The sequence below is a fragment of the Solanum pennellii genome, chromosome 1, assembly GCF_001406875.1.
Source record: "Solanum pennellii chromosome 1, SPENNV200".
NCBI lineage: Eukaryota > Viridiplantae > Streptophyta > Magnoliopsida > Solanales > Solanaceae > Solanum > Solanum pennellii.
Window position 1 is genome coordinate 7,543,066 of NC_028637.1, and position 25,490 is coordinate 7,568,555.

The window sequence follows — 25,490 nt, forward strand, 5'->3', positions numbered from 1 at the left end:
ATTTTTCTTATTATATTTATTCTCACGTTTAATTTTTTAATATGGATTTCGGAAAAAATATTGTTCAAAAAGGAAAGGGGAAAAAAAGTGCAATAGAGCGTGTATGAAATGTTTGTAACTTTACATCCTCCGATAATGCAAAAACCGGTAGTTCTTCTAAATCAAAAACTAAAAAATCTACTATTTTAAGAATAAATACGGATGATTATACACATGTTGATGATACGGTATTTAATATTGATAGTAATTCAGGATTAGATCCTTATCATGAACATTTACAACGTCGCTTTGGTAATTTTGATGAGGATTTGCCTAGTGATAATGATAATGATAATGATATTGATAATTATACTGATACGCCTATTTTTGATGATGATGATGATGAAACTCAGCCACCTACGGCTACTACTACTCCTAGTCCCGCTCCCTTTCGTTGTCCTGCCCCAGTTCCCCCAGTACATCCTAGGCCTAAGGTAGAACGTGTTAAAAAATCGGTTGTTTGGCAATTTATGACACAAAATGAAGATAAAACACAAGCTATTTGTAATAAATGTAAACATATATTAAATCATAAAACTGTGGGCAAATCTGGCGGGACGGGACATTTGAGTAGTCATTTAATGTCTTGTTGTAAAAATGAATTTTTGCATGCTAAAGCGGTAGCGGAAGCTAAAAAAAACGGTACCCCCCTTCCTGAAAATGTAGGAGTAGGCGGCTCTAAAATGGTACAAACACAATTAAATCCGTCTAATGTTTCTGGCTCTAGTTTACTACCTTCATATAGTAGAGAAAAAGATCTTGAAGAACTAGCTAAAATGATATGTGTTATGGGTTTGCCATTTAGTTTTGCTGAAAATCCCGGTTTTATACATTATATTCAAATTGTATATAATCCAAATTTTAAAGGTTTTGCTAGAAATACAATAAAAAAGGCTGTATTTGATTATCATGCACAACATTTTCAATATCTTCGTTGTTTATTTTATTATAATACTTGTAAAATAGCTATTACTTCTGATATGGGTCGTAGTGTAAATGGTAACGATTATTTGACTGTTACTGCACATTGGATTGATGAAAATTTTTATATGCAAAAAAGAATTTTAGGTTACAAATGTTGTCAAATGCAAAAAACCGGTAGTTATATTGCTCAAACTATTTTAGATATTTTACAAAGTTATGGAATATGTGATAAAATAAGTAGTATAACATTAGATAATGCTTCAAGTAATAATTCTGCTGTTCAATATTTAAAAACTACACTTTGTCCTTTTTATGGTGATAATTATCATATTAGATGTACTGCACATATATATAATTTGATGGTTAGAGATGGTGTAAATATGTATGATAACGGATGTACGAAAGTTGAAAATGCATGTCATTTTATATTTAAATGTCAAGTTAAGTCTCGGCGTAAAGATTTTCAAAATCGCTGTTTTGAAAATAATCTTCCACCTAGAAAAATTCCAAAAACAGTGTCTACTAGATGGAATACTTTATATGAAATGCTTGTAGTCGCTTATGAATATCGAATACCCTTACAAATGGTTTGGAATGCTCATAATTCTGATATGACATATAGACTAGATGATAATGATTGGCGTGATATAAATGAACTTATAGATTTCCTAAAAGTTTTTTACTTAACTACAAAAAGAATTTATGTACTTTATAGTCCATCAATTTGTACTGTTTTGCCTGATATTTGTATGATTTCTTCTAAATTATATAAATTTAAAAATAAACCAAGATTTCAACAAACCATTGAAAAAATGATTATAAAATTTAAAAAATATTATATTCCTATTCCTCAAATTTATTTAACTGCATGTTTGTTACACCCTAAGTATAAAGATTTCGGTTCATCAAGAATGGTTGAAAAAATATATTTTAACTTAGATATTAATGATGAATTAGAAGAAATTCCTAGCTGTCAACAAGTTAAAGATAGCATAAAAATTGAAGCAAGAAAATTGTATGATTTATATAATGCTAATAAAAATTTATCAAGTGAAAATGAACCTGAAAGCTCTAGGGTTAGATTTGATGAAAATAATATTGATAATTATTTAGAGGATTATCTTGAACTTTCTCACGATAATAGAAATGATTTTGATGCATATATTAATCAAATGACAGAATCTACTAAAGATGTTCTCAAATGGTGGAGAGAGCGCACCAAAGGATTTCCAAAACTAATACCGATGGTTCGAGATATATTAGCAATGCAAGCGTCGTCGGTAGCTTCGGAAGGCGTCTTTAGTGCAGCAAGGTTTCAACTTGGAGAACATAGGCATTCACTAGCAGCCGACAGCTTGGAGATATCGGTATTATTTCGAGATTGGATTAATGCCGAGAGAAGAAATTTGGGTCGTGAACCACTACCGACCAAATTTCAAGATGACGTTGATGAAGTAATGCAGGATTATAGTGACGACGGGATTGAAGCAATGGAAGATCTTTCTATTCAACCTATTCCCGAACATGTTACTAAAGAAATGTTGAATGATTTACGAAGGGATTTATATGGTGGCACCAACTATTAATTCAAACTAATATTTTTGTAAATGTAATTGTAATATCAAATATATATTAATAAAAATATAGGCTATTCGCCTTAATTTGTTTTTTAATATTGTTGTATTAAATTTAATTTTTGATATAGTCAATTTTAAATTTTATAACTTTAAAGTTTAAATTCAAAAATTTCAACATTTAAGAGTTTGAAATTTAAATTTTATAACTTTAAAATTTGAATTTAAAATTTTCAAACTTTAAAAGTTTGAATTTAAAGTTTGAAAATTTAAATTTGAAACTTTAAAATTTTGAAAATTTTAAATTAAAACTTTAAAGTTTATAACTTTAAAGTTATAACTTTAAAGTTTATATAACTTTAAAGTTTGAAATTTAAATTTAACTTTAAAATTTGAATTTAAAATTTTCAAACTAGTTTGAATTTAAATTTATAACTTTAAAGTTTGAAATTTAAATTATAATAAAAATTAGATTCAATTAATTTTTTTTTTTTTTAAATTTGGTTAGTCCCGGATATCGGTCCGGTCCGGTCCGGTCTAGTACCGGTTTACTACCGGACCGGGACGGAATAATAGTTCTTTTACCGGTTTCCCGGACCGTCCGGTTCCGATTCCGGAACTGAACCGGTACACGCAGTACCGGTTCCGTACCGGTTCCGGTAATTACCGGTCCGGTTTTGCCGGTTCCGGTACCACTGCCACACTTAGCCCCATCCGATCCATAAAATTGCAAAACCTGTATGAATTAGCCTTATAGATTGAACCAACCCATATTGACAACTCTACGTGAAATGAATCCTTAAGCTAATTAAAACAATTCTTTTGTTTAGACAAAGAAAGAATACAAACTTAAATGTGTCATACTTAACATTTCATGATATTATATCACAACTTTCAATAATATAAGATGAATACAAATTTCATTCGGTCATACTTCACATTTTTTTTGGGAAATGGATAAGTATAACCTGAATTATCGTAAATGAAATTTAGATATTTTTCATCATATTTTTGAGATATTGATGTTCTTATCGTTTAGAAATTAGAGCACATATACCCTTTATACTAACAGACAACATATTTCATAATTTTATCTGCCGATCCGACATTTATTAATTATCAGATCGACGAATAAGATTGCACCACATGTTTTCATTTAGTCTTCCAAGAGTGAGTGACATAGATGCTCTAGTTTTTGGACAACGAGGGCACCAATTTCTCATAAATATGACGGAGAATAATTGAATACTATTTTACTATAGTTCGAACTCTATATATTCTTCCCACCTTTTTTTTTAAAATAAACCAAAAACAAAATAAAATAAACCCACGTCACACGTCCACAACCTGAAACTTTGATAGGTTCAAACTGACTAACAGTTGCAATTACGCCGACGAAAAGGCGAAGTACTAAACATCGAAACGACGACGTTTCGGTTATTATGAAGTGAGTGTACACACGCGCTAATCAGAATAAAATATATTTTTCTGATTTTTTTCTCACGCGCTTCTTAAGGAAAATATCTCGTAGCACAAAGAAAGGAAAGAACAATGAAGAAGAAGTTCCAATTAAGTCTTTTTTCTTCAACTGCATTCAACTAAAGAAAGAAATCCTACAAAATATCACTTGAAAAAAATTAATACGAAGTAGGAGTTTATCGCCGGCGAGTATTTTCTCCGGTCCGGCGAGATCGAGTAGGAGTTGAAGAATGGGTGGAGGATGGAGAGGATCTGGATCGGCAGCTAGTACAAGTAGAGCGCCGATACTTAATCGTATTTCATCGTCTCGAAGTATTCGTCTTGGTCAAGTACAACCTCAAGCACCAGGTCATCGAACTGTTTTTCTGAATGATCGTGATGCTAATGCCCTTGCTAAATTCAAGGTAATTTTGTTTCTAATTTCTTATTTATTGTTGAAATGACTGAGGATTAGATTCTGTTAGTGGATAATCAGTAGTACTGGATGGATAAAGACGCTACTTAGTGTGTGTGAGAGAGTGTGTTTGTGTAGGTGAAGCTAGGATTTGAATTTTATAGGTTCTGTACTATAACCAAATCCGTAGTTCCTATAAGTTACTGAGTTGACAATTAAAAATCTATACATATTAATGCATTTTTGAGCTAATATAGGTTCTAAGCAAAGGCTGGTGTTTGTGCATATATTATTGTCTTTTATGGGTTCAAATGAAGCAAATGGATGGTGAGGATTCATATAGATTAACTCCAGCTAACTTGAGACTGAGACATAGTAGCTGTTATTCTTGTATGTTCTTATGATTGAAGGGGAAAACATTGAGTTTCTGATTAAAAAAATTGTACATTTCATCTGATTGTTGTATCTGTTATTTCCAGAGTGGATTTGGTTATTTTAAAATTTTTAAGTTGGTGGATACGGGGTAATACTGACTGGGTAGTATTAAGGTTTACTTATATATAAAAATGTGGTCTTTATTACTTCCACTGAGCAATTTTCTATTTTAGTTTAGTTTATTTATCTCTACGGTAAAGATGCTCGGTATGGGGATGAAGTTTTTGAAGTGGTGAATGTGGGTTTAGGGATTTGACGACATTGATTGAGAACTTGGAACTATTGAGTTTATCTAAGGTTTTAGTTGGCAAGAGATGCTTAGAGTAAAGTACTCCCCCCCTTTCAATTTGTTTGTCTTTTCAATTTGTTTGTCTTACTTTCTTTTTTAGTCCGTTGCGAAAAGAATCCTCTTTCTCTTTTAGGCAACTCTTTAGTTTTAACTTTCCACATGACATATTTAAGACACAAACTTAAAGGGTTTTTTGGTACATTCTACAAATTTTTAGTTTAAGATCGCAAAATTCAAAAGGCTTCTTTACTCTCTTAAATTCCGTGCCAAGTCAAACCAAACAATTAAAATGGAGGGAGTAATCATTTAGAAGGAGAAGTGAATGTTTCTTCCAATTTCTTCCTGGCCTTAAGGACAAAAATTTGGGTTACTTTAAATGAACCACCCTATTATGTAGAAATATCTTCATGTTGTCAATGTTTATTAGTTAAACCCTTTTTATTTGGATCTAGTTTAAATAAACTGATAGTCTAGAGGTTGTTTATGCTATCAGTGTAGTTTTAAGTGTTAGTCGCTATACATTTACCTGATTGAAATGAAGTAAAATAATTATTGCTTTCCTTGCAAGAGTATCTGTTACTTCTGTGTTCTCTGAAGCTTTTTGATTATTTTAAATGTGCTTTGGGTGTATGCTTATTTCTACACTCGAAGAATACGAAAAAGAAGAAAAATATTCCTTATTTTCATCTTATTTGCTTAAACCTCTATTCCTTTGGAGCTGATACAGCTGATTCTGTGCACCTAGTTTCCAAACTTTTCTTAAGTTTTCAGTTATATAAGCTAGTTGTTTGGTCAACTGATTAAGGGAGATGGAAAAACAAAGAAGAGAAACAAGGAAATTCAGCTGCTTTTTCTGTCAATCTATTTGGATGGTTTAGTAAAGTGTAATAAAATATAAACATGCCTTTTGCTGACACACAATAAAAACATGCCTCATGCTGACAAGGTGCAGGTTAAGTGATGTATTAAGGAAACTGTCAAATGGTATCTTATAGTCCCTTGTGTATCAATTCTGTTCCTCACCAAGTTTGTTATACACATATTTTAGCTTTGATCTTGATTGTTGCAATAATTTTATTTTCAGGGAAATTCTGTTTCAACGACAAAGTATGATGTCCTAACGTTCCTGCCAAAGGGGTTATTTGAACAGGTAAACTGGCTTTGCTCTTTTCCTGTGTCCTTTTAAGCTTATTACTTTTGCTGAATTAGGTTTTACTTATTTACTCCAACTTAAACAGTAAATTATTCTTCCATTTGAAACCACTCAGTGTTGGTATATAATTTAAAGGACACATACAAAAGCCCTCTAATTTCTTAATTTCCTACAATCCTGTTGTGCCAAGAGCAGATCTTGCAGACAACTTTGATGAGTGTGACATAACTAAGTTCCCCAGCCTATTAATGGGGAATGAAGTGGGAGAAGTTCCTAAAGTAACTACTGAGCCTTTTTTAATGTCTTTTTTTCGATATGCTATCGGTTGTTAAGAAGTTCATCATATAGTTTCTTGACCTCCCTCCCAAATTTTATCTTTCTTTAAATAGCAGCTAGCGGTTTCCCTCCTTCATGTTAATCCTTGTAACTTGTGAAATGGACGCAGACTAAGTTTGTAAACTGTCCTGTTTCTGTTTGGTGGGAAGTGGTCATGACTGTTAGTTTTTATATTTTTTTCTTTTTGAAAAAGGTTGCTGAATATTTGAAGTCCTCTGCAAGCATAATATAATGTTAGCCAATTTTGTGTAGATCAGGTTTGGGAAAATGTTCTCACTTAAATCATAATACTATAAGATTTTGGTTAGACAAGAATCTGCCTTTTAAAACCTATTGCTATGGAATTCTAGGGCACTAAAAAGCTGTTTTTTATTTCCTTCGCCGGTGGCAAAGGGAGAAATGTCAAAACAAATTTACATAAACTAGTTGGTATTTTATGTGTGTAAGTTCAGGCAATGGCCTAGATCATCTCCTTTGCATTGTCAGTAGCATCTCGACTCGACTGTGGGGAAAGAGTTTGAAATTGACTTGGTTTGTAATGGATGATGATGGGACAGGGATTGAGGCCTGTTCAGCTGGACCTTCTCTTTTTATCAGTTATTTAGCTTGGCTCTAGAGGAAGAAGAAAAGACGAAAACCGTATCAACTGTGTCTATTAGTAAATATAATCTACCTTACTGAAGTCTGAAAAACAAAACGAATTGTCTATTAGTGTTTTTGGCAATTAAAGATGTTGTTTCAACAAAATCATTTTACGTATAGCAAGTTCATTCAGCTTGAAGAATGATGCCATGCAGCCATATTGTTCAAAGCATGTTGTTCTATAGCCCTCATCTTGTCTCTGTGTCTTTACTCTGACAGTTCAGGCGGGTGGCTAATCTGTACTTCCTTATGATCTCAATTTTGTCATGCACACCAATCAGGTATTTAACCCTTATTAACTCCCCCTCCTCCCCCTCCCTCATAGTATGCATTATTTGTGCTGAAAATGAGTGAAAACTCTATCATGTTTCCCGTGGAATTAATCGAGATGGGCGAAAACTGTCCCGGCGACCACGGTCATTAAAAAAAAGTGTGAAAAGTCTAGTGTAGAGTATTTTATTGTGTTAATCATCTTGACAAGATTAGAGTTCACTGTTTGTGATGCTATTGGTGCTTGTTTGCCTTCATCATTAAATAATAAAATTTCACTTTTTTTGTTTTTGGTTTGCAAGGCGTTTGCAAATTATTTCAAGAAATTAATTTTTATTTTATATATATATATGTGTGTGTCTGTGTTTTTTTTTTTTTTGAAAACGGTAATGGAAATTAGTTTATATTTTGATGACATGTGCTATATTTTCTCATGATTTGTACCTGAAAAAGAAATCTTGTTTGAATACAGTCCTGTAAGTCCAATAACAAATGTGCTTCCTTTGAGCATGGTGCTTCTCGTTTCTCTTATTAAGGAGGCTTGGGAGGACTGGGTGAGTACTATTTCCTTCATTGCCTTCTTTTTCCTTTGGTTCTTAAACTGACTGTATGTATATGATATTCGTTAAATAGAGTAATTTGCTAATGACACCTTTATCCTTTTACCTCTTGATTAGAAACTATATGCTTATGCTTTCTTTTTTTGTTCCTTCTCATTTTTTATAACAGAAACGTTTTCAGAATGACAAGTCTATTAATAATTCCTCCATAGACATGTTGCAAGATCAGAAATGGGTAAATGTACCTTGGAAGAAGCTGCAGGCTGGAGATATCGTGAGAGTAAGTATCAACTTTCATGTTGTTTTGATGCTCATCATCAATATCCATTTATATCTGCTTTCTAGATCTTTATTTAGCTTGTTATGCCAATTGCTTTGTTATATGAGCAAGGATGTGAGTACATCTACAAGTGTGTTACCAGCATGGACACGTTGAATTTCTAGAGGGCTTTTTGTATATTTTGGGGAATTCATATGAAGTATGCCACTGACCTCCCCTACTAACATTCTGCTAGGCAACCTTTGTAACCTATGTAACTAGAAACCATAGATTGCATCATAGCGTAAGAAGTTCAGCTCATAGTTGGAACTGATTATTGTGGATAATTAGCAGACAAATGAAGATACATATTCTGGTTTGCTTCTTCTGAATTTTTCTAGAAGTCAAACATTACCGTGGTGTTTTTGGAGCTGAATGTCTGGTCATGACACCAATTAGTGTTATTATGTCCTTTCAAATGTAGGTTTTGAGTCATCAACACTAGGGATGGGGAAGATGATCTATAGAATTTTTTTTCTTTTGAGAATTAGTACTGTTGAGGAATGCTGGCCACCTCCAAAAATTACAAGGTAGTAAGGTTAACCTAAGACAGCTATCATCTCATCTACTTCCTCTATACAATTTCCTTTACACCAAGAAAAAAGACACTAAACAGTTCCATTTCACATCATTAATGGGCTTGATCTTGTCTTCAAAACATCTTCCATTCGTTTCCTTCCATACCGTCCACCATATGCATAACAGTATTATCCTCCACCATATTTCCCGACTCTCGCTACCCCCTCTTCTCATCCAGGAGCTCATCACTGCAGTATGTTTAGGCATTGTCCATTCCATCTTTGTAAGAATGAGGAATAGGTTCCACAGTTGTGTAGTGAACTTGCAATGCAAAACAGACATTGTTAATTGTCTCTCTAGTTTCATTGCACAAAAAACATCGTCACTACTACTCTCCCCTTCTTTTGTAGAACCTCATATGTAAGGCATGGTCGCTTCACCACTTACCAACTGAAACATTTAATCTTGGTAGAAGCCATGCTTTTCCAGATGTTCTATGGAAACTCACTACCTGTGTTTCAACTTGTTCTTCTTACTCCTCTTTTTAGTCCATTTAAAATAGAATGTCTCTTTCCCTTTTTGATGACCTTTTAATTCCAACTTTCCATATGATATGTTTAAGACCACAACATTAAAGACATTTCGGTACTCTGCATATTTTTAATTTAAGTCAAAAATTTCTTCTTTACTTTCTTTAACTCCATGTGAAATCAAAATAAGGCAAACAAATTGAAATAAGGGCAATGATAAATAAAAGAAACAAAAGTCATTTAACCTTAGATTTCTCACCTTGGTGGAACTAAAGTGCATTTGTAGAAGACACGATACAATTAGTGTTCACTTTCAATTGTGCATAAGTGCTAGACTCTGTTCTCAAAGGTGTTTTTGGGGAGAGTCTCGGGGTGGGTGTACTAAAAATGTTTCGGGGCATAAATGGAAGTCATAGATCCATAGGGCGCAGGCGTAGGCTCCGGAAGCAAAATATTACACCTTGAGCGTTAAATTTGATGTTTGTTATCTTAAAATATATTTGCTCTGAATCTTTTTTAATTTTGGTGTAGTGATATTTATACTATATGCTATCATGTTTTTACATTGTAGTGATTTTTTCTCAAGTATATGAATAGGAAAAACAACTCTCATATAAAATGATATTGTTTCCTGAGATGATTATGCCTGAAATTGATAGGATAGGAATTCGATAACACTATATTTGTGAGTCAACTTTATCCAGCTTTTGTCATTGCTCTTACACGTTTTATTTCTCTCCTATTTAATACATCAATTGTGAGAAGATATGAGTTTGAGAGAGAACTCAGCTTGATTATTCCCACAAGCTATTGGGGTTTAAATAACTAAGTGTACATGTCCTAAAAAGGAAAGGAGATCAATACCTAATCACTACAAATCAATACCAAATCAAGCTATAGAGTAAATTTAGGAGGAAATCAAGCTACCTAACATATTTACATATGCTATAGAATATTCTTAGAATTCTAAATTTAGGAGGAAATCAAGCTACCTACTATATTTACATATGCTATAGAATATTCTTAGAATTCTAACATTCCCCCTAAAGTTGGTGTAGACAAATTATATGTACCAAGCTTGTTACATGTATAACTTGTTTTGGGACCAGCTACGGACTTGGTGAATATGTCTGCAAACTGATCACTTGACCGCACCAACCTTGTGACTGTCTTCTGAAAGTACCTTTTCTCTAACAAAATGACAATCAATCTTTATATGTTTGGTCCTCTCATGAATACTGGATTCTATGCAATGTGAAGTGCAGCTTGATTATCGCACACAAGTTTCATTCCTTTAGTATCTTTAAATTTCAACTCATTCAGTAGTTGCTTGATCCATATGAGTTCACATGTTGCCACCACCATAGCCCGACATTCTGCTTCTACACTAGATCTAGTAACCACATTTTGTTTATTACTTTTCAAAGACACCAAATATCCCCAACTAGAACACAATATCTAGAAGTGGATCGTCTGTTAGAGGGTGATCCTGCCCAATCTGCATCTGATTATTCAACAATTTTTTCATGTCCTCGATCTTTGTAAAGAAGTCCTTTTCCTGTAGCAGATTTTATCTATCAAACAATGCGAATAATTGCATTCTAATGACCGTCACAAGAAGAATTCAAGAACTGACTGATAATTCAACTTCCCTACTAGCCTTCTATATCTTCTTGAATCGCTAAGAGGTTCCCCCCGACCTGACATTTGAATCCATCGGAGAATCAACAAGCCTACAATTTTTCATCCCTGATTCTTCAAGAATATCAAGTGCATACTTCCTTTGTGAAATGGCAATTCCTGATTTGGATTGAGCAACCTCAATGCCCAAGAAGTACCTCCGTCGACCAAGATCTCAGTCTGAAAGTGCTGGAAAAGGTGATGTTTCAATTTGGTAATTCCCTTATCATTACCTGTGATAACTATGTCATCTATACACTACCATATACATGCACAATAGAACATAGAATGATCAGCTTCACTTCGTACCATGCCAAACTCCTGAATAACCATGATAACTTCCCAAACCATGCTCGAGGAGACTGCTTTAGGCCATAAAGTGCTCATCGTAGTCTGCACACCATGTTACTAGACTCCAGCTGCAGCAACAAAACCAGGTGCTTGCTCCATATATACCTCATCTTCGAGATCTCCATGAAGATAGGCATTTTTAATATTCAACTGGTAGAGAGGCCAATAACAAACCGCAACCATGGATAAAAGAGACGGGCTGAAGCAATCTTGGCCACTGGAGAGAAAGTATCACCATAGTCAAGAACAAAAATCTGTGTATAAGACTTGGCCACTAGTCGAGCTTTTAGGCGATCAATCTATCCATCATACCTAACCTTCACTCTATATACCCACCGACAACCAACTATAGATTTATCTGGAGGTAGAAAAGAAGCTACTAAGTACCATTTAAGTGTAAGGCAGACATTTCTTCGATCATAGCTTGTATACACAAATGATAGTGATGATAAAAAGGCAGAATGGGCCAGTGACGAATAATGATGGCTCAAACAAGTAAAGATAGGATGAGGGTTACGAGTAGGGCGATTACCTTTTCGAGTGGGAATTGAAGAACTCTGTGTAGACAAGCCCTCAACAGGCAAGGATTCTGGCGGAGGGCGCGACTCATCAGAGCTCAGGTGACGATGATAGGTTAATAGCGGTGGAGGTGCAAAGGAGGTAGATGGAGTCATAGGAGATGATGTGGAAGGATGAACTATGGCGGGAACCCCAAAGGATGGAACTGGTAGATTCTCAAAAATGTCTAATTGTTCAGTAGAAGAGGATGTAAAGTAGGTCTGACCTTAAAAAAAAGTAACATCAGTTGACATGAGGTATTGCTGAAGGTTAGGTTAGAAACATCGATATCCCTTTTGTACCCTTGAATAATCGAGAAAGACATTCAAGAGCATGAGGAGCAAATTTGTCTTTTCCTGGAGTGAGTATATGGACAAAACATGTCTCCCAAAGACGCATGGTGGAAGAGAGAATTAAGTTGACTTGGGAAACAAACCAGAGTGAGGTACCTAATTATGAGTAGTAATGGAAGGCATGCGGTTAATTAAATAACAAGAGGAGATCACTGCGTCCCCCTAAAATCGCAATGCGACATTTGCTTGTATGAGAAGAGTGTGTGCAGTCTCCAACAATATCCCTATTTTTTCTCTCTGCAATCCCATTTTGTTGTGCAGTGTAAGGACAAGATAAATATTCACGTGCATTATCACTACTAAAAATGCGAATAGAGACGCTAACCTAGTTTTTTATTTCAGCACAAAAAGTTTGAAATATGGAAAATAATTTAGAACGATCTTTCATTAATAACATCCAAGTGCACCTTGAGTAATCATCGATGAAGTAACAAAATACTTAAAACCCAATGTAGATTTGACTCTACTAGGACCCCAAATATCATAATGAACTAAATGAAAAAGAGACTCTGCACGATTATTAGGACTACGTGGAAAAGTAGCTCGGGTGTGATTCCCCAATTGACATGACTCACCATCAAACTTAGACAATTTGGACAAGTTAGGTACCGTCTTTTGAAGTTTGGATAGACTAGGATGTCCAATCGTCTGTGGGTTAAATCTGGAGAGTCTGAGATTGAACAAACGGTAGTGATTTGTGAGAATTGATATTGTAAAGTCCATTTGACTCATGCCCTTCACCAATCATCCTTCCCATACATGGATCTAGTCTTGTATGACAAAGAAGTCACTATAAAATAAGACGAAACAATTTAAAGCCTTAGCCAAACGACATATTGACAAGAGGCTAAAGGGACCAGGGACAAAAAAAACATTATTTAGAGTCAAGGAAGGTAAAGGATTGGCTTGACCGACTCCGGCTACCATAGTCTGAGAACCATTGGCTAATGCTATAGTGGGAAGGGACTGAGAGTAAGTAATATTAGCCAATAAAGATTTGTTACCAGAAACGTGGTCAGAAGCACCTGATTCCATAACCCAAGGGCCAAGTGTGGTAGACTATGAGATACAAGCAACAGGATTACCAACTTGGGCAATAGAAGCTATAAATGAAGCTGTGTGCTTACTCGCCTGATACTGAAGAAAGTCATTGTTTTCTACCTCAAAGAGAACAATTGATTGATGTGATTACTAGTCTTTTCAATTTGAGCAGCATGAGCATTCTTTGGTTAACCATGTAGAGAGTAGGACACCTCACGGGTATGACCCAATTTGTTACAATAACCACATCTTGGTCGTTGTTTCCAATGCCGGCCTCCATGCCGATTTTCGGTCTGAAATGCAGCCTGTTCTTCTAGGACAGAAGAACCTGCAAGTGTTACTGGATGAGTAGACGGCATAGGTGGGGCAGCTAGTCGTAACAATCGAGCAAACAAGTCATCCACAACTGGAACAGTAGAGCAAGCCAAAATTTGATGTCGCATTGAATCAAGATCAGATGGAAGTCCAGCAAGTGTAACAACTAGAAACATCTTCTGACACTGCTCTAATTGCTTTTCAACATTTGGAGTAGGGGGCATTAACTCATTAAGTTCCAGCTTTTTAAGATTAGTCAACCGAGAAATCACATTATAAAAGCAGGATATATCATTTGTGTATAGCCCACGAACCTTTTCCCAAACTAAAAAGCAAGTCTGGAATGGTCGAAACAGTGGCATCAACTTTGATCCATAGATTTCCATAACAGACTACACAATTGAGCATCAATCTTCTCCCACTCATCCCTATCTTTTTCAGTAATACTTGGGCTGTGTAACCAAGTGATCCTGAACACCTTGTCCCTTGTACCACAATTGAACAGAGGAGGACCAAGATAAATAGTTTGCACTACCTGTCAAAGGTTCTGTGGTGATGCCATGATTTAGTGCTAAACATATCAGATCCGAGAGACAAGAAAAACAGATTTATTAGTGTTCAGAAATAAAGTAAATTCTCGGAGAAAAAAAACCCTGAAGAACAGGAACTGGAGATCTGCTTGCTAAACTGGAGATCTGCTTGCTGTCTTGCCGGATAAAGTTGCTGAAACAAAAGACTACCAGAAAAGTCGCTGAAAAACACAACCTGCTAGGATTCCGATCATAATGGTGGTACTGGTGTATGCACAATACCCCTGGAGAGTGTCGGAATCGCAGAACAGTGGAGGTTTTTGCTGAAAAAGAATCAGCAATTTTGTTCTCTTATTATTCTTGCTTCCTCACTAAAGAAAGCTCTAATACCAAGTGAGAATATAAGAGTTTGTGAGAGAACTCAGCTTGATTATTCCCACAAGCTATTGGGGTTTAAATAGCTAGGTTTACATGTCCTGAAAAGGAAAGGAAATCAATACCTAATCAATACAAATCAATATTAAATCAAGGCAGAGTAAATCTAGGAGATCATCAAGATACCTACTATATTTACATATGCTATAGAATATTCTTAGGATTCTAACATCAATAAAAATCAATTCAAATATTAGTTGAGGGTGGGGAAATACTAGTAGATGTGGAGGTCGATGATGGAGTGGATGATAATTTCATTTTAAAGATTTTCTCAACTATTATCATTTTTAGTGTCGTTGCTTATCTCAAATAAAAATTATAATAATTTTTTTCTATATTATTCGTGATGTATTTGAATTTATTTGCAAAGTTATTGAGAAACTTACTTTTTTTTAATTCAAATCTGGTAACTTAAATTTACTTTTGCTTATTTACTTGGTAATAAATTGTTGAGGATCCATAAGGCTTATGCCTCGTGTTGTGGTTTAACCCCGTGTTGTGTAAAACAACTCACCTCATGCTATTCATTCACTGCACATCACTCTCAGTAGTATCCTGTATAGTTTTTGTCCTTCATTATATGTTGCTACATGTTATTTCTTGTGCTTTAGTTGTCGCTCTATTTTGCTATTGCTAGTGTTCCTTTGCTCTGAACGCTATGTAATACTTTATCTTTTGTTTGCCATGTATTCTTTGCTTTTGTACTTTTCTTTTTTTTACTGCTCTGATATTCAATACTTGAGCCGAGAGTCTCTCGAAACAACCTTTCTACCTCCACGAGTAGAGGTAAGGTACACTCCGTCCTCCCCAGACACCCACTTTGGGATTTTTTGTTGTTGTTATTGGACCTAATGATTAAAAAAAAGAAGAGAGGAGCGTGGACCTCCAGTTATTTAGAATGTTACAGCTTTTCAATATGGTTGAATCTGAAGGATTCTACGAAAAATACAGTCTGCTTGTTCAGTTTAGTTATAATCCTTTCAGCATGGGAGTAGGCCATTACAGATATGTGATTGGCATTAGGGATGCGCCTCACAAATAGAAAATGCTCTTTACTAGCTCCTCCCTAAATATTTGAATTGGGAAGGAATTCAATCCTGTTCCTCAAATGTAGTTTTAGCACTTTGGTTTTTTTATACAAGTTCTGAAGACCAATGAATGGCAGTTCTTTTCATTATTCGAAAAAATGTAAGTTTGTACAAGCTCTCCTTTTTCTTGCAGGTTAAGCAGGATGAGTTCTTTCCGGCAGATCTTATTTTTCTTGCTAGCACAAACCCAGATGGGGTCTGCTACATTGAGGTTGTACTTGATCCACATCTAGTTTCTTATTTACTTGTCTGAAAAGATAGGTTGATCTAAATTATTTGGAGAAGAGGTGTTTGGATAATGTTATAAAGAAATGTTTGGTTATTATGTTTTTCATCATGTTCTTTCCTAACTGGCACATGGATTTCCTCAGACGGCAAATTTGGATGGTGAAACTAATTTAAAGATCAGAAAAGCACTCGAGAGGACCTGGGATTATGTGTCTCCTGAGAAAATATCTACATTCAGAGGTTTGGTTTCTCTGCTGCTGATGACCAATCAAATGTTTTTGCATGATAATGCCTGTAACATTGACATTTTGTCGTACTAGCGCAATGAAGTTACTTCTAGTCTAGTGGAAGATCCACTTGTAGCATATAGCCTTCAAAATAGACATGTTGTATTCCTTCTTTCCAGATTTTCCAATGCTTGCTGCTTGATATCCTTCGACGTGCTAGATTTGTTTTTAGGCCATGAAAAGTTAAGCGAGGTAGTTTTATAGCTGCTTTCTTTCTTAAAATGTACTTTGTAACACGAATAGGCGCTGTTAGTTACAACTACCTCACCTCTAAGTTCGTATCTGGTTTATATATCTTCAGATCTCAGCATGAAGTGCACAAGTCAAGCCCTTGTGCACGGACTATCCATGAGAAGAACATTTAAATTCAAATTACTATCTGCTATATATATCTCGCTTATCTCTCTTTCTATATACTTTTATAAAGTTGGAAGCCCTAAACTAAAAGTTGAAAGACCAAAATGCCTTTTTAATAATATATATTTAAGAAGAATAATCAAATAAAAATCTCTATATATTATAGAAGTGGAGCGAAAAACATGAACTAAAAAGCTGGAAGACCACTATACCTTTTTATTTGTGTACAACTACATTTAATAATAATAATTCAATAACAACTAAAAAGTATTGATTCATCTTTTGTCTTGTTTTTATACTTTTTGTTCTTTCATTAAGTAACTAATTTTCTAAGAGACTACTTGGTCGTTAGGAAAGAACCTTTGAAATGTTTGGTCATTTTATTGAAAGGACCTAACTCATTCTGAGAAAAAGACGCAACTCTTCGTTTATTTTATAATATAATTATACATAGTTATTCAATGTGGCTTTTATGGTTCGTGTTCTGAAGTAATTAATTAATATCGATATAGGAAGTAATAATTTGTTTTTTTCCCCTCTAATTCTACTGGATTCTAATAAAATAAACATGAAGGGAGAATGAAACTAAAAATGTCTATATTTTCATGTCAAATAATGTAAAACAAGTGAATGATAAGAAATGAATGAAAAAATAGTCAATAAGCGCTTTTGAGCTATGTTTACTTTCAAAATATGTAAATATTCATACTCAATTTGCATAAGATACATAATCAAATTCCTGACAATTGTCTTTTAGAAATGGTAGTTTTAGTGAGGATAGAGGTACGTAGACCTTACCCCTATCTTGTGAGGGTAGGTAAGGTTGTTTTTGATAAACCCTGGGCTCAAGGAGATATGAACAGAGCAGTAAATAACGGCCTGTAACAACAACAAAATAGTATAATAAAGAAAGTGAAAGAAACAGTCAGGTAATACTAGAGATCAAAGAATAAGCAAACATATAAATAATATTAATACTCCTAATACAGTAAAAATATACGCTCCACGACATGCTAACTCTTTATTTTGATACTCGAACTCTACACCCTCCTATCAAGGGTCATGCCGTTGGTAAGCTGAAGTTATACATCTCCTGCCTAATCACTTGTTCCGAAACTTCTTGGGCCTACCTCTCCTTATCTCTTAGGTCCACCATGATCAGCCCCTCACATCTCCTCATTGAGGCATTTATGCATCTCCTCTGCACATGTATGAACTATGTCAACCTCCCTTCCTGCATCTTCTCCACCACGGAGGCCACTCTTATTCCGAATCTCTTCATTCCTAATCTTATCTCATCCATCTCAACGTCCTTATTTCTGCTACTTTCATCTTTTGGACATGAGTGTTCGTGGCTGGCCAACTGCCCCATACAACATAGTCGCTCTAACCGTTGTCACTTTGTAGAACTTACCTTTTAGTTTTGTTGGCACGTTCTTGTAAAAAAAAACTCCGGATGTGACCCTTGGTGATTTATTAAGAAAATATCAAATGGGATTTGATCGTTCTTTAATTAGTGTTCTAGCTTGCTAGCTTACTGCATCTCAAGTTGAAATAAACCAAATTTGTGAGCACATGAAGAATATTATGTTGAATTAACATCAACTGAAAAGAGACAGTGTAGGTATATATAAATTTATATGAAAAAGAAAAGGAGAGAAAATTGATGCACCGGATGCTCCAGTCACTGCTTTTATTATATGCATGTGTATATATTCTTCATCATTCTTTCTATATGTGTATTCAACTATTTGTATGGTTTTCTTTGTGTGTGTATGGATGCGCAGTGTAAGCATCAATTAGGTAGAAGACTTTCTTAGATGTATAAAGTTGTCTAACAATCAGCTCTTTGTCATCTCTTATTAATTTTGTTGCCTAGTAATCTAAACTAACAAGGTAATAGATATACATTTGAGGCTGGTTTAAATAAGTGTTAACCTTTTTGTCATATTTGAACAAATTATTTGGATTGATATTTCTGGTTCAACAAATCTGCAGTATCTCTTGTCATTATTAAAAATATAAAATCGCAAAATGATGAATTTTAACTATATATTTTATAAAAATATTTGAGTTATAAGAATAGGAATAAAACTATTCATTTAAACTTTAAAGCACTGCGACAAGGAAAGTTTTCCGATTATAAGATCCTACATGGCATGTTTAAGATCACAAGATTTAAAGGACTAAACACATCTTTAATTTAAGACGACAAGATTCAAAAGTATCCCTTTATTTCTTAAATTCCATATCCAAACTAAGACACTCAAATTGAGACGGAGGGAGCATTAAATTTGCATGCAAAATATTTTCCCAAGGATCTGATATACATCGGATACCATCAAACCACACAATTAAAATGTGTTTTTACATCAATATTGAACAAATACTACATAACACAAGTTTAATACCTTCCCTGTTATTTTTCCAATATTAGGACCTTGAAATTAACTAACTATAGCATTCTACTTCTGAGTAATTTTACATTATTATGAACGTCGACAAATTTGTCCGGAAAATATTGGAATTGTCTGCCAAATGATGCTGATGATAATTTTTGTTGCATAGTATACATTGATATGATTCTATTTGAGCTAAAAAATTATTTTTACCAATTTAAAAAACAACAGATTTCTAATGTATTTCGTTTTCTGTTTTCTTTTCCTTTTTTCATTTCAACCCGATAAACTGTTTTGGGAGAGACTCTAATTAAAAAATCAACTAAACATCTTTGACTCCATAATTATACTTCAAGATAACTAACAACACAACAGAAGTAGGCAGTCATTAGAACTATAATAAAATTGAAGGGCGAGAAAATACTCCATGCATCTCAAATTGAAGATTGTTTCCCCGATTGAAAGTTAATATGCTTAATTTTTTAATTTTATTTAGCTATAATTAACTTAAAATTTCAATATAATTAAGATATTTGAAAGTAACATAAATTTTATAAAATCTAATACTAAACACGAATGACATATATATGAACAATAAAAGTTTAACTTTTGTAAATGAATTAAACATTTATAGTTAAATATGAATTTTAACACGGTTGTCATGAATGTAACGTAGAGATGAATTAGCAGTTTAATGCTAAATATAGAAAGAGACGCTTTTTAACTAAAAAGGAAAGTAAGACACTAAAATGGGGATGGAGGGAGCAATAACTAACACAGGATACAACATGCAATGCATTTTTCAAGAACTAGTCTATATACATCAAAGAAAGATGTTTTCGTATCACGATCTCCTGCAGATGCTTCCCAGCAGAAATGTTATTGCTTATGGTATAATAGAATTATGATGACGAATGTCAATTCTGTCTCTTTTATAGGGAAAGCCTGATCAATTTGTTTCCAACTTTAAGAATACTTTACCTTTATACAACGAATTGTTTGATGTGATCTCCTGCATTTTTCTTTTACCAGGTGAGTTACAATGTGAGCAACCTAATAACTCATTGTACACATTCACTGGCAATCTGATAATTCAAAAGCAAACCTTACCACTTAGTCCAAACCAACTTCTTTTACGGGTATGAACTCTTTTTTGTGTTGTATCTTCCAATTTGTTTTATTTTATGGCTCTGGTGTTAAGTATTGTATGTTATACACATAAAAGAAAAAAGAACTGCATAAGTTGTGTCTTAGTTACGATTCACAGTAAATGCATCTTCAAGCAAATATCCATGACGACCATGATCTAGTTGTGTCAATTCCTTTTTATGACTTATCTTTGACCTTTTGTTTGCTAATTGTGATATTTCTTCTCTAACTCATAGTACTTTTGGTGAATTTTAATTTCATGTTTTTTCTTGATATTGCTGTATTTCTTCCAGGGCTGCAGTCTGAGAAACACCCAGTACATTGTGGGGGCTGTCATTTTCACTGGGCATGAAACAAAGGTATTACATCTTAATTGAAGTTATATTAGCCTTTTCTCTACCCTTTCCTTTGTTCTGTTGTTCTCTTTTTGAGGGTGCATCATCGTACCTTTTATATAGGATTCTTGTCAAGAAGTTTCAAAGAAGTAGGTTAATGCCATCATCTACTCAGTAATGATGTTCTCTCGAACTATTGCTGCATTTGTAGTATAAAGTTACAGTATCAACCTTTTTTAAAATGATATTTTATTTTTTGGTTTCTGCATCTTTTTGCTTTGTGGCCTTCGTTGCTTGGCTGTTCACTTTGGTTCTTATTCTCAGTTGCTTCTGCCAAATGAGTTTAACTACAGGTTATGATGAATTCTATGAAAATTCCTTCCAAGAGAAGCACTTTGGAGAAGAAACTTGACAAACTTATTATCGCCCTTTTTAGCACTCTCTTGTGCATGTGTCTCTTGGGAGCCATAGGCAGGTTTGATCAATTGCTATACCCATTCTTCCATGTTGGAACTTCTGTTATATTCTCCTCCATGCTGAAAATTTTGGATTTGCTTGAAATTTTGCAGCGGTATCTTTATAAATAAGAAGTATTATTATTTGCGCTTTGAAACTGGCAATAATGCAGATCCACAGTCTGACCCGGACAATAGATTTGTGGTAATCATATATTTTCTGACTTGATTATCTTTCATTTGGTTGTGCAGTATTTATATTTCTGTCTCTAATTTCTCTTTTGCCGTCTGCTCAGGTTGCAGTTTTGACCATGTTCACCTTAATCACTTTGTATTCACCGATTATTCCAATCTCTCTCTATGTCTCCGTTGAGGTAGATTATGTCAGTTTCTTGTTTTTTATTTTGTGCTTTGCTGAATTTTTGTCTAATCTTCCATCTGCTTTGGTTTTCTCTTTCTGTTCTTCACTTTCAGATGATTAAATTTGTACAATCCAATAAATTCATCAATAACGACTTGCACATGTACCATGCTGAGAGTAATACCGCTGCTCAGGCTAGGACATCTAATTTGAATGAGGAACTTGGGCAGGTAAATGTTTAATGCTGTTATGAAGTGGTTGAAATTAATTTGTTTAGACAACCTCTATGTGCACTAACATTAACAGTAGTTTTGCACAAGAAATAAACAACAGTATTTGCTTCAGCTTTTCCCCTCGGCACTATTGAACTCAGTGTGTTCTTAACAAATGAGTTCTTGAGCCACTGACAACTACTTTATGGACAGGTGGAATACATATTCTCTGACAAAACTGGAACTCTTACGAGGAACTTGATGGAGTTTTTCAAGTGTTCAATCGGTGGAGAGATATATGGTACAGGTGTTAGTGAAATTGAGATGGGAACTGCTCAGCGAAATGGGCTGAAAGTTGAGGTAAATATATTCTTGGGCAAGATATGGTAGATTCATGGCTCTGTCTTGCATTGATCGAGAATTGTTACAGGTGAAATCATCAACAGAAGCACGAGAAAAAGGTTTCAATTTTAATGATGCTCGGCTGATGCGAGGTGCCTGGAGGAATGAACCTAATCCTGATTCATGCAGGGTAAATATTTGCTTATCATGTGTGGAAGAAAAGGGGAACATGAGTTCCATTTATAGTAATAATTGTTACATTTGAACAATCAAATATCATAGATTTGCTTTTTAAAAGATAAAGAAATAAAATAAAATTCTGTATTTATAATATCTTGTTTTCTTAATTGAATCTTAAGTCTTTCCGCTTCTTACTTGTGAAGTTTGTGGTATCAAATTCACCCAAATCTTTAAGCAACACTAGATCAGTAGTGAAAATTTGTATTTCTTTATCGTCTTGCTTTCTTCTGTCATTTTTTTATGTTAATTATATCTGTGTAGACTTAAGACAAACAATAAAGTATCCTTTTATAACATAAACCTTTTGGAGAGGCAGATCATGCAATTAAAAGTTCCTCCTTGCTACTTCTAGATGAAGTGGTTCCACAATTGTAATCTAAGGCTTCAATTTATAGTATAGCACTTTGTAGTTTGTACTTCCATTTCTTTCCAAACTCGTTGTCCATGTTTGACTTGATATATATGATCTGGTTTTGTTTGGGGAAAATATGGGTTTCTAGTTGTTTTTTTGATTGTATAGTATCAAAATAGATAACATTACATTACGAGGGTTGAAGTGAGTCGGATGTAACTTCACCTATCATAATATATCATAGAACTTTTTTCTTAGGAAAGCAAAATTTATTTTAAGATGATGGAAAAAGGAAAGGTATAATTTTATGAAGGGACTTGGGAGTTTAAACTTGTAGGGTATCTTCTTCTGTGTAAATTTTCAGCTTCATATTGCGTTGTCCTTGTGCAGTAAGCTTTCACATGGGTACACTAAACTTACTTATCTAGCAACTACATTGCTAGTTTAATGAGGCCAAGGTTGTTTGTTCAGGAATTTTTCAAATGTCTTGCTATATGCCATACTGTTCTGCCTGAAGGTGAAGAGACCCCAGAAAAAATACGATATCAAGCAGCATCCCCAGATGAGTCTGCTTTGGTTGTAGCAGCAAAGAACTTTGGCTTCTTCTTTTACAAGTGCGTGTCTTTAGAATTTCTGTTACATTTGTGTTGTCTGCCTTAAGGCTCCCTTTTGTTGAAACTTCGTCTATGAAATAAATGTAGAAGGTTATACACCATTAGGTTGGAAGATTCAGCAATGAAGTTTTTTACATATCAAAGTAGTGAAAATAGTCCTTATCTGATGAGAGAACAATCGTCGTAAGGACGCTGTTGCAGTAATCTGGTTCCTCTTGTTATTTTATTACGGCATGTGTGAAGAGAATAGTGTTGATATATGTAAGTCATTAGCTGATTGGAGAGTACTTGTCATCTAAAAGCCTCTGTAGTATCCAGTTCCTGCTGTTATTTACTTATTTAATTCAAGCATGTTATGAAAGAATCATCACGAAACATTTGCAGTAAGGTGCCGCTCCTGGTGCCAGCTTCATAGATGAGTTCTGGGGGAAGGGGCGGAGACCGTTCCAATTGATGGATAGGCTAATAAATTAGTATAGTTTTTGTTTCTTTATGGTGGACAACTTCTGAGTCACATGCGTTATTTTTGTCAGCTATAAATGAACTTTGATTGTTTTTTTTTTGGTGAGTAATAGACCAACTTTAAGAAATAAAAGAAAAGTGAGTTGTCGATGGTTAGTGGAAGATATCTATCAAAAGGACATTGTGTTAGGACTAGAGTTCTTCTACTAAACATCTTCGAGGTGTCAGATTCTGCGAAGAGTTTAGTCACACTGCTTTGTGGAACTGTTATTGCTATCTTTTCTGTTATTAGCTGGGTCACTTTTAACCATGACTACAAAATTTTCTGCAGACGTACACCAACTATGATTTATGTGCGTGAGTCACATGTTGAAAAGATGGGGACGATTCAAGATGTTCCTTATGAGATTCTAAATGTTCTTGAATTCAACAGGTGTATACCCTAGCTTTTATATCAGTTCTGATTACCTGCATGATTGTAATGAGGTTGACCATTATATATTTGTATTGTTCTTAGTACGAGAAAGCGCCAGTCTGTTGTTTGTCGCTATCCTGAAGGCAGATTGGTTCTCTACTGTAAGGTACGAACTTTATGTGTAATGATACATTCTAGGAGATTAATCTAGTAAGAATATTATCATAGAGTATACTTCTCTCAGGGTGCAGATAATGTAATTTATGAGAGGTTGCGTGACGGAGACAATGATTTGAAGAAAAGAACTAGGGAACACTTGGAACAATTTGGGGCTGCTGGACTTCGGACACTTTGCTTGGCTTATAGAGATGTAACCCCTGATGAGTATGAAAAATGGAATGAGAAATTCATTCAAGCAAAATCTTCTCTTCGGGACCGTGAGAAGAAATTGGATGAGGTTAGCATAGTGTGATGTACTTCCCTTTTAAGTTTGTATCTTCTTTCCAGATCTACACCTTCTTAATTGTTCTGATTCTGCTTTCTTTCTGGAATTGACTTTTGCCTGTATTGTTTATCCATCTGTTTTGTAGTGTCGTTTTAGTTTGAGTGCCGAAGTGCAATTATGTTCGTATGCATTTAAGTCCTAATTTCCTTCAGATTTGCTTATTCTAGCCATATTATGTTCATCAACTAACAATTTTTTTAATTAAAGAGAGCTGGTTTTCTTTTGTCAGTTTGTGATGCCAAATACACTGCTTCTGTATTGCACTGTGTAGTCCTGCTTATTAAAAGCTTCTTGTTAGTCTTTCTAGACTCTTCATCCTAACAAAGAAGAAGAAAAAAATGTGATCATCCTGGAGACTGGCTAATGTAGCTATCACCTACATAAAATATGACTACTAAATGGTTTATTTTAAATTTTAAGCTCCTATTCATATTGTCTCCATTCTTAAATCACAAATATAAATGGATGGAAGTAATATATTGGGTGATAATTATATAACCATAGTTGTTGTTACCCTCACAAATATGTGCTTAACTTGGAAGTCTCAACTCCTGTTATTGTTGATGTCAATGTTTTGTTGGTGGTCAAAAGAGTCTTAAGCATTTAGCATTTTACAGGTGGCAGAACTGATAGAAAAGGAACTTGTCTTGATTGGATCCACTGCCATAGAAGATAAGCTTCAAGAAGGTGTACCTGAGTGCATAGAAACTCTTTCAAGGGCTGGAATTAAGATTTGGGTGCTTACTGGTGACAAATTGGAAACAGCGATAAATATAGCTTATGGTTGGCAATTTTGTATTTATGATAGACAGTTCATCATTTTTTAAATCTTGATTCTACTTGCACCATCTTATCCTAGTTTCATTTGTATCTATTGCAGCATGCAAGTTGATCAATAACAGCATGAAACAATTTATCATTAGTTCTGAAACTGATGCAATCAGAGAAGTGGAAGATAGAGTG

The 25,490-nt window shown here is 34.4% G+C and overlaps 1 protein-coding gene across 1 annotated transcript in view; it reads left to right on the forward strand.

Annotated features, from left to right (window-relative positions):
• Positions 1–4,042: 4,042 nt before the first annotated feature.
• The window catches only part of LOC107007832 (phospholipid-transporting ATPase 3-like), a 28,090-nt gene continuing 6,642 nt past the window's right edge, over positions 4,043–25,490 (forward strand). The window contains exons 1-21 of the mRNA XM_015206631.2: positions 4,043–4,420; positions 6,219–6,284; positions 7,485–7,546; positions 8,008–8,089; positions 8,265–8,375; positions 15,948–16,025; positions 16,186–16,282; positions 20,118–20,224; positions 20,528–20,593; positions 20,923–21,044; positions 21,139–21,229; positions 21,321–21,398; positions 21,499–21,615; positions 21,811–21,957; positions 22,028–22,129; positions 23,003–23,145; positions 23,939–24,040; positions 24,125–24,188; positions 24,267–24,479; positions 25,145–25,310; positions 25,408–25,487. Coding sequence (XP_015062117.1) covers positions 4,247–4,420; positions 6,219–6,284; positions 7,485–7,546; positions 8,008–8,089; positions 8,265–8,375; positions 15,948–16,025; positions 16,186–16,282; positions 20,118–20,224; positions 20,528–20,593; positions 20,923–21,044; positions 21,139–21,229; positions 21,321–21,398; positions 21,499–21,615; positions 21,811–21,957; positions 22,028–22,129; positions 23,003–23,145; positions 23,939–24,040; positions 24,125–24,188; positions 24,267–24,479; positions 25,145–25,310; positions 25,408–25,487 — 2,268 coding nt within the window. The 5' untranslated portion in view covers positions 4,043–4,246. The remainder of the gene's footprint in view (positions 4,421–6,218; positions 6,285–7,484; positions 7,547–8,007; positions 8,090–8,264; positions 8,376–15,947; positions 16,026–16,185; positions 16,283–20,117; positions 20,225–20,527; positions 20,594–20,922; positions 21,045–21,138; positions 21,230–21,320; positions 21,399–21,498; positions 21,616–21,810; positions 21,958–22,027; positions 22,130–23,002; positions 23,146–23,938; positions 24,041–24,124; positions 24,189–24,266; positions 24,480–25,144; positions 25,311–25,407; positions 25,488–25,490) is intronic.